At 33.8% G+C, this 10,298-nt stretch overlaps 1 protein-coding gene across 1 annotated transcript; it reads left to right on the top strand.

Annotated features, from left to right (window-relative positions):
* The first annotated feature begins 891 nt into the window (after positions 1 to 891).
* Positions 892 to 1,341, top strand: LOC147791210 (S-protein homolog 1-like). The gene has a single exon (XM_087126981.1). The coding sequence runs from the start codon at positions 892 to 894 to the stop codon at positions 1,339 to 1,341; it is 450 nt and encodes a 149-aa protein (XP_086983107.1).
* Positions 1,342 to 10,298: the final 8,957 nt, after the last annotated feature.

The following is a 10,298-nucleotide window of genomic DNA, read 5'->3' on the forward strand; positions in this document are numbered from 1 at the left end:
ACATGGAGATAGTTAAACTCTTCACGATGTTGGAGTATAAGAGATCTTGACGGGGAAGTATCCCGATACACATGACATACATACATGCACGAGGTCCCATGATTTTTATTCACTACATATAGTTCAAGTAATCATACTATAGCAAGAGTGTTCTTAGTTTATTGGATTTATATTAGTGATCGTAAAGTTCACTTTATTCAATAACAATCTTTACTTGATAAACAACAATAATAACTTTATTGAAAATAGAATATGTTTTTGTTTACAAACTATACGTTTTAGGGCATAAAACCCAACATCTTAGAGATTCAGGGTGTGACATGATGAAATCAAAACCCCATAACGGTTCTCCCAACAGGCATTGAGTAATTCTTGCGAAAGAAGTCTTGCGCAATTCCTGTTTGAAACTATAGTTCTAGAATTTTTTGAACTTATCTGTTCTACCTCACCCTAAAATTTCTAAGGTCCTCGTAAAAAGTTTGAAAGTTCAACTTAAAAAAATAAATCGGGAATTTAATACCTTGTTGGACTTGGGTGCTATACCATATGTAATCTATGAATTGCTTTCTCTATTTTATATTTTCTACCGGGAAGTATTCATATTTTGTTGTCCATTTTATGAGAGTGTTTTAAAAATCAATGAAATATTTATTATTCTTGGGCTGATAACTATTATCTATTCAAGGAATTTTGTTATTGAAAATCTAATAAATCTCTCAAATTATCCCAAAATTAACCTTAAATTGTGTTGCATAAAGGAAATGAGTTAAATGATTGAGTTTTTTGCAACCATAGCATGCATTTACATAGTTTCTTGCATGTACTATAAGTATGTATATTTATTCACATGTCCAACACAAATTGGTAGTTAAGCGAAAGGTTGATTAGGAAATGATAAAGAATATTGTCGTTTTCTTTCTTTTCACGGTGGCTTTAGTTGGGGCTCAGGTTCCAAGGGTCGCGTTACCACCACCAGGACCTTCTAGATATTACATTCATGTGGTTAATGGGCTAAGCAAACTTGGGTTGCTTGTGCATTGTCAGTCTAAAGACGATGACTTGGGGTATCATCGTTTGCTTAATCATGGAGATGATTACCAATGGAACTTCAAGGTTAGCTTTTGGGGATCAACCCTCTATTGGTGCAAATTGGAGACGCCACAAGCATATGTCTCTTTTGAAAGCTTTTGGCCTGAAACGCAGCACTTATGGCTCCGTGATAGGTGCAAACGTGGAACTGTAGGAACTTGTCTTTGGACGGCTAAAGATGATGGAATTTACTTGAGAAACTTTCTTGCTAATGTTGATGAATTGATTCACAAGTGGAACTATAAAAGTTAGAGAAGCTTTATTATCTCCTTTTGGTGGAATTATCCTTCCGGAACCAATGAAAATTAATGGAATAACACAAAAATGTTGTTTTTTTTTTTTTTGTATGAAATTTATTTCGTAACGAAGTGTATTGTTGTTCTCCAAATTGCAATTGAGGGGTGGGCCCATTGTTCACCATCATTAATGTCCACAGAAAGTGAGAAAATTGAAATTGAGGTTGAGGTAAGTATTTAAGTTCTCCATCATTAATGTCCACATGAATGTTGATTTCAATGCGCCTAAACCACAATCATACTAAATGGATTCTATTTTTCATGAAATTTTAGGAGAAGACTCAATATGATATGATAAGGTTATGTATGAAATTTGATGATAATTAGATTATGATAAAAGGCTAAACCCAGGGTAGGTGTAAAATGACTAAAATTCCCCTATAATTATATATAGCTGGCTTAGGAGTAAAGTGACCCCTAAATGACATTTAATTGAATGAGGAGACTTATGTTACAAGGCCATTGAAATATGTTGACGATTTAAACCAAGTTTTCCGATGGTAAATGACCATAATATCCCTATAAGAATTCTAGGATGTTTTCAAAACCTTAAATACTCAAAAAAAAATTATGAGACTCATTTACAATATAAGGGTAAGTATGAAAGATTTTAAGGAGATTATAACAACTTAGGGATATGAGCTAAGAGAGAAAGTATGTAACTACCCCTCAAGACACTTGATAAGAAATCAAGGTTTTTATGATTACCAAGTGACAAGATACTTATGAAAGATTTATGCATATAGAAAAATATTTATGACTCATATGGATTAGGATGTACTTGTTAAGAATTTTTCCTTAGTTGTACTTCAAGACTTAACAAAAAACTCTTGAACGAGAACCCGAGATATTTTAAAGACCTCCCGATGAGTAGTGCAATATGGTCTTACGACAATGACTACGTCGTTGGAAACGCATGAACACCTGGGTGTAGGTACTTAAACTATGTCACAAGGAACCCGTGAATCCTTGGGACATAGGTATACAAATTGTATCGCACCGAACACATGAAGCCTTGGATGTAAGTATTAAGACTATGTCACGGGGAATGCATGAAGCCTCATGCATTTATTTATTAAATATAAGGAACAGATTAAGGTAACAAAAGACAAAAGATACACTTCAAGAAAATAGTTAGTGAGATGAAACCGTTAATATCTTGTTTGAAAAATACAATTTAACTTTCAAACAAAAAAAAAAGAAAAACTTCAAAAATAAGTTTTGGTTAATACTCATAATTTTAAAAAGAAAAAAAAAAATAGAAAATACTCTTCAATTTTGTCTTGAACTCTCATTTATGAACATTTCCCAATATGAATATAATACAATTCAATATTTAAATAGACAATTTATTTTCAATCTTATTCTTGAGTATTTTTAAAATGAGGTTAACAAATTAGTTCATATACATAGGAATACTTTTGAACTTTTTAAAAAAGATAATCAAGGATATCATATGGTGGTGACCCAATATAACCCGTGGTCATGTCTTCTTTGAAGAGCCACCTTCGTCCTACCACGGTTTGACTCGTCTACTCCATTTCGAGTCAACAAAGATATCATAGGCTTTGCAGTGTACCCAAAATAAAATGGCAAGACCAAGTTATCGTTTTATCTATTCATATCCTATATTTAAAATATTATGCATAAAATCATTCAACCACATGAGAAAGAACAATATTAATAGCGAACAAACTGTGGCATCATCGAGACTTGAACCGAAAACCTTTGTATGTTAGACAAACTTGATAACCAACAATACCACAAGACCAAATGAGTGGAAATTTTGTTTTATATTATGATATAATGTTATAAAATTGAGGAGTAAAAAGAATGATAAAATTAGAATTTTAAATCTTTTTTTTAATTGAATAGTATTTACACATTCGAACGCATTTAAGGTTAGTATGACTACCTTTTAACTAATTCAAAATTTGAGTTTAAGGTTAGTATGACTACCTTTTAACTAATTCAAATTTTGAGTCTTAAATTGTATAATTAGGCTTAGCTATCTTAAAATATTAGAAATATAATTAAATTATATCTTTTAACTAGTTTAAATTTTTAGAGTTAAGTTTAAATTATTTATGTATAATTAGACTTAAACTAGTTTAAAATAACCAGAGTATATTTAAATTATTTTATGTAAAATTAAGCTTAGTTATGCAAGATTCTTCTCCCAAAAAAAAATATATATAAATTTTAATGTTTTAAAAAATAGCCGTAGGAATTTTTCATAAAAGTTTTCCACTATCCTATGGTATTGCTCGAACTAGAAAACTTTAATATGTTAGACTAACATGATAAACCAACTACACCACAACATTATGATATACTAATTTATAAATACAAATTTATTCTATATTATGATATAATGTTATAAAACCCACCGGAGTAAAAAGAAAAAAGAAAGATAAAATTAGAATTTCAAATCTCTATATTTTTTTTCTAGAATTGATTGAATAGTATTTATATCCTACTTTTCGCAATACATGAAGCTCTTTAATCTTAATATTGGCTTCTAAAAAGTTAACTACTTATTAGGGACAACTATACAACTCAGAAAATTAATGTCTGGACCCTTTCAATAGAAGCAAATTAGATAATGGTTAGTTTTAATCGACCATATGGTGAGAGTTAAAACCACTTAAAACTGGTCTTTAGATAATGAAAGACACTATGGATTTGGGAGTTCTTTATTGAAAAGAGGATAATCGAGAGTTAATAACATATACTAACATGATTATTCACTATGCTATGCAGTAATTTTTAAAAGTTTATGCTTATACTTTAATATAAATATATATTTTTATACTTCTACGTTTGAATTTCCACCTATCATACTATGATAGAAAGTATGGAGACTTGATCAATAACTGTGTTCACGTGCATCGAGATACTTCTTCATTATGGTGAGTACGGACACGTAGACCATGATACTGATTATGACCATCATGTTCGTCATAATGCTACGACGACTGTTATTCTCTCTAGGTGTCAAGCAATAGCGCATTAGCGAGTGCTAGCCCGACCAGCAGGCCTAGGAGGCGTACGAGCCCATCTTGTGGATTCACGTTCGCACGTGTGGGCCATGTGTACAGAAGTATTATACATGATGTTTTTAATGATAGGTCCCACCATGTTGTATGTGACTCCATTTCATAACCCCGATTTCAGAACCATGGAACTTGTGTTACGATAAGTTGTATTTTATTTATTTTGTAGTCCTTAAGTTTGATTAGGGCATCATTTTAATGCTTTTTTGTTTTATACAAATTTCATGTTGTTTATTTTTAGTTGTTTTGTTTTAAGGTTTTATTATGTATGTTTAAGTCTATGACATCGTGTGTTATGAATTATTTAAATGAATGTTTTCGCAAAAAAATGTCAGGTCAGGTCATTCACATCGTAGCGACTCTATTTTAGTAGAAAAATAGGGTCATTACAATTGGTATCAAAGCCCTACGTTACAGATTCTGTTGTCTAGCATACGAGGTAGTGTTAGTACGTTCCATGGTCCCACTGCAGATAGTCCGTCGCCGTCAAGTACGTCATACGTAAATTAATAAAAAAAGATATTGAATGTTATTGTCAAGTGTGATATTGTTGAATCAGTCGTGTGTTTTTAATGATATAGTGTATGACATATTTTTTGTACCGAGAGATCCTCACTTAAGAGTAATTACGGGTTGATTATAGATCATGTCACCTAGAGGACGTGGAAGGGGGTGTAGGGGAAGTAGATGACCCCCTCTTAGAGGATGGGGTAGAGGTAGAGGGAGTCCACCTCGTGAAGGATCAGTAACTCAAACCGACACAACAATGCCACCCCTAGTGGCACCGACGTCTAGAATGGACCCTAAGACTACCATGATTTGGGAATCATTCTAGGTTGGGATGCAAATGGTGGTGACCATCCAGCAGATCAACAGTACGCAGTCATTGTGAGAAGCGCTGTATGCAGGATTTCAAGGGATAGATCCTCGTACCTTTAATGGTGCCTCACAAGACCCAACAAAAACACAATTGTGGCAATCATCAATTAAGACAATCTTCTTATTAATGAACTGTCTGGATGATCAAAAGGTGACATGTGCATCATTTATGTTGAAAAATGATGCGGAGTTATGGTTGGGGTATAATCGGGAGATTCTCATCCAAGAATGGAAGTGTGATACAATAAATATATTTTTTACTTTTATGTTTAATATAGTTAATATGTTAAATATTAATGTGAACACACGAGATTATTATTATTATTTTGTCTATTTATATTTAATATATCTAATATATTCAATAAACACTTTAAACTAAATATATTTTTTTCTATTTGTATTTAATATATTAAATATTTATTTGAACACTTTAAATTAGATCTATTTTCTTCTTTATATTTGATATATCTAATATACTAAATTCTAAATTTTAATTTTTCTTTTAACTAAAGTGAACCTTTTAGTGTTACGAGGAGTTATCAAAAAGATTCAAGGACCAAAAATTAAATAATTAAACTCTTTAATTAAATTTTTTTTATTGTTAACTATAGGTCACTCAACTATATATTTAGAGTTGCACTTTTATGCACGGTAGGAGAAGTTGTGTCAATTGATATAATCATTACAAACAAGTCAATCATTGCACTTCATACATTCCAAACGGCATAGTCTCAATACCTACAGTCGAGGGTTCATACGTTGAAAGCTACGAAGTCTAAGTTAGGAACATGCTATACCTATAGAGCTTGTATAGTATTTTTCTTGGTTCTCAGTTTTCAACATTATGTAAATTCTAAAGTTTGTAATTTCTAGAAACATAAGTCGTATCATGCATTCGTAGGCTCTAACTTTGTTTAGGTTTCAAAATTGTTCTAATTAAACTTGTATTAAGAAATTTGATTTAGGATATAAAATTAGTTATGAAATATATTTTATAGAGTGGTCATTATTTAGGATTTTTCCTCCCTTTTAGAAATTGGTTGTCAGTCCCTGGTGGAACTTTTAGAAATTGGTTGTCAGTCCCTGGTGGAATGTACTAATTTTTATTTATAGTATATCCTATAGAACACATTAGTTCATTTAGTCTTGTGGATCAATGTCACTAGCCTTCTCAGCATCATTTAACCTGTCCGATGGATTTCTTGAGTGTTTGTGTTTATTTATGACATGAAACTACTCGAAGCATGGGTCTACTTATTGATACGTTCTGAAAAGCCCCCTTAAATCCATTTGATTTCTTTTTTACCGACAAAAACTCGTGCTTGAAAATAAATATAGTTATTGTGAATAAAAAATGAAACAATGAGATTATGGATTTCTTTTATTTCTACGATTTAGTTGGTTGCTTGTATCCTATTTAAACATGAACATTAATGAAAATTGGACTTTCTCAGTTATGTTTCTCATTCTTAGCATGGTATCAAAGCTTCTAATTTTTAACAACTTGAAATTTTGAAAATATCTTTATGCCCTTATGAATAGGCATTGTAAGAAGTAGTAAGTCATTTACCTCTTAAAATGCTCCAATACCTTTTAGACTTAGTATGTCATCAATCATAATAACTAAAAAAATAAAAAAATAAAAGGGCCTACTACAAAGTTTCATAGCTTTTAGAGGTCATTTACATCATGAACCGAAGGTAAGTTGCCTTAAGGGCATTATGGTCATTTTATTCCGTTATTTGGTTTAACTACTCAACTTTGTGCAATGACTATCAAATTGCATATATAATCTTAACATACCATAGTATGATCAGAATTAAAACTTTGGCCGAAATTCATTTCGTGGGTTATTTTGATGTTACTTAAATCTCAAGAAATTTGATCGGTTTAGGGTCTTAACTCATGGTTCTTGATATTTTTCCTTCATATATATTTAATTCATATTTGATTTAATGTTTATATAAAAATTCAAGCAATTCCTACAAGTATTTCTTAAGAAAAGTCTAAGATGGTTACTTACCTCGTAGTTGACCTCTGGAACCTCCGTTCTCGAGAAATTGGTATCCTAATTGCTTCAAATTTTCTTTGACACAATCCTTGGGGTGTCTAGTTTCTATAACCATAAAGTTTTCATGACAACTGGTCTAGAAGAGGATTAAAATTAAGAAAAATATAGGGAGGGTCACGGTTCGATTTGACATGGCGGGTTCAACTTAATTGGCCATGTCATCATCCTCTTCCTCTTTTAAGAAGAAGACGCGCATGTCCAATACCGCCGCCGTTTGAAAACGCCTCTCACCTGCTCCAATCATGACATTGCTCCGCTTGATTTCTTCATGAAACTTAAAGATGGTGTTACAAGGAAGAGCTTGGGATTGACTTCATACCTTCTCGTGGATTGTAGCCTAAGTTATTTGCCTCTAAAGTTCATCGGAAAACTAATACTTACCTCTAGTTAAATGAGTTGGTTTGAACGAACATCTTTGAGTGTGTGCATCAATCTCGCCAGCTCTAATCATGGTATTGCTCCCCTTGATTTCTTCATGAAACTTAAAAATGGTGTTACAAGGAAGAGCTTGAGATTGACTTCATACCTTCTCGTGAATTGTAGCCTAAGTTATTGTGTTTTCCAGATAAGAAGTTGTTTTAAGCGTTTTTCAAAGTTTACACTATAAATGATGTTTATATAAGAGTTATATTTCCACATTATAGATGAACATGAGACGTTAGTAGCGATACTAAGTATGTGGAAATTTAGGGTCGTTACAGTTAATATCAAAGCTCTAGGTTTTAGATTCTGTAGACTAGCCTACGATGTAGGCTTGGCACATTCCATGGTCCCATCAGGTACGTCTTGCATAAGATAAGAAAAGAGAAACATTTTCGAACTCGCATGCATTTTTCTAGTGATATTACTGAAATTGTTGTGATATTTCATGTATTTATTATAGAGTATGATGTGATTTGTTGTATGTTGAGTGATTTTGTTTGCAATATAATGTGACTTTAGTATATGTATTTTTAATAATATATATGCATAGTGATGAACCTTAGACTTAAGAAATGCTATCTTGGTTTCTTGAACCATGCTGCCTAGACCACGCAAAAGAGTAAGACAAGGAAGGGGACGATGTCCTATTAGAGGTAGAGGAGGAGGTGAGGCTGAAGAGAGTTAACCTCAAGAAGGATCACATATGGGGTTTGAATTAGAACCCTTATTGCATGAAATGTCTGTAAGCACCCCTTTGGGGGTAAACTTAGTAGCTAGGGATAGAGTAAAGATGACCAAGTAATCATAGGGAACCAAAATCTAAGTGTTGACCTGATGGTAGTAAACATGATGGACTTCGACGTCATACTAGGCATGGATTAGCTAGCCGAAAACCATGCTAGTCCTAAGAACTCAAGACGTCATCGAACACGAGCTAGGAACTGAGCCTATTTCCAAAGCACCCTATCACATGGTGGTAACAGAGTTGAAGGAACTCAAGACGTATTTACAAGACTTACTGAATAAAGGGTTCATTCGACCTAGCGTATCCCCTTACAGTGCATCAGTGTTGTTTGTTAAGAAGAAAGATGGATCGATGCGTCGATGCATCGATTACAGAGAGCTAAATAAGAGAACCATAAAGAACAAATACCCTCTGCCTAGAATGGAAGACTTATTCGATCAACTCAGAGAGGCAACAATATTTTCTAAGATAAATCTGCGGTCAGGTTACCATTAAATAAAGATTAAAGAAAAAGACATACCAAAGATTGCATTTAGGACAAGGTACGATCACTATGAGTTCGTAGTGATGTCATTTGGCCTCATCAATGCTCCAACTGTGTTAATAATGTTAATGAACCGAGGGTTCAAGGACTGTCTGGACACTTTTGTGATCGTGCTCATTGATGACATCCTAGTGTACTCAAAAACAGACTTGGAACACTAGGAACACTTCTGAAAAGTCCTAGCCATCCTAAGAGAGAACAAGTTATACGCAAAGTTCTCAAAGTGTGAATATTGGTTACGACAAGTCTTTTTCCTAGGACAAGTGGTGACAAAGGATGGAGTATCCATAGATCCCACTCAAGTCAAAGCAGTCACAAAGTGGGAACGCCCAACTATGATAACATCAGTACGGAGTTTCTTAGGACTAGTGGGAACGCCCAACTATGATAACATCAGTACGGAGTTTCTTAGGACTAGCAGGATACTATCGATGGTTTGTGCAGGACTTCGCTAGGATAGTCTCACCTTTGACACAGTTAACGAGAAAAGGGGTATCATTTATATAAAATGATGCTTGTGAGGCAAGCTTCCAGAACCTAAAAGAGAGATTGGTAACAGCCCAGATACTCACAGTACCTGAAAGCACAAAAGGGTACGTAATCTATAGTGACGCGTCCAAGAAGGGACTAGGATGTGTGTTAATGCAACATGTAAGGTTGTTGCATACTCGTCCCGTCAACTAAAAGAATACGAAAAGAATTACCCTACCCACGACCTAGAATTGGCCGCTGTAGTGTTCGTACTAAGAATTTGGCGACACTTCTTGTATGGAGAGAAAACGCAAAGTTTTACCAACCACAAGAGTTTAAAATATTTCTTCACATAGAAAGAGTTAAATATGAGGCAGAGAAGGTGACTAGAATTGGTGAAGGACTACGATGTAGATATCTAGTACCACCCTGGAAAAGCAAACGTGGTCGCAGACGCTTTGAGTAGAAAGATGGTCTACTCGTCCGCCCTCATTACAAGGGAAGTAAGGGTACAAAGAGAATTTGAGCAAGCCAGCATAGCTATAGCGACAGAGGGAATCATAGCATAGTTGGCAACACTCACAGTGCAACCTACACTTAGTCAGAGAATTATTATCTCCCAATGAGAGGATCCTAACGTACAGAAAGTCCTAGGCCAGCTAGACAAAAGTCCAATACACGGATTCTCAAAGTCCTCAGATGAAGGACTATTGTATCAGGGACG

This window comes from Cucurbita pepo, chromosome 9 (assembly GCF_057944985.1).
Source record: "Cucurbita pepo subsp. pepo isolate OVF chromosome 9, ASM5794498v1, whole genome shotgun sequence".
Lineage (NCBI taxonomy): Eukaryota > Viridiplantae > Streptophyta > Magnoliopsida > Cucurbitales > Cucurbitaceae > Cucurbita > Cucurbita pepo.

Bases quoted from the DNA above. Each gene is read 5' to 3' on its own strand.
- LOC147791210 (XM_087126981.1), top strand. From the start codon at position 892: ATGATAAAGAATATTGTCGTTTTCTTTCTTTTCACGGTGGCTTTAGTT.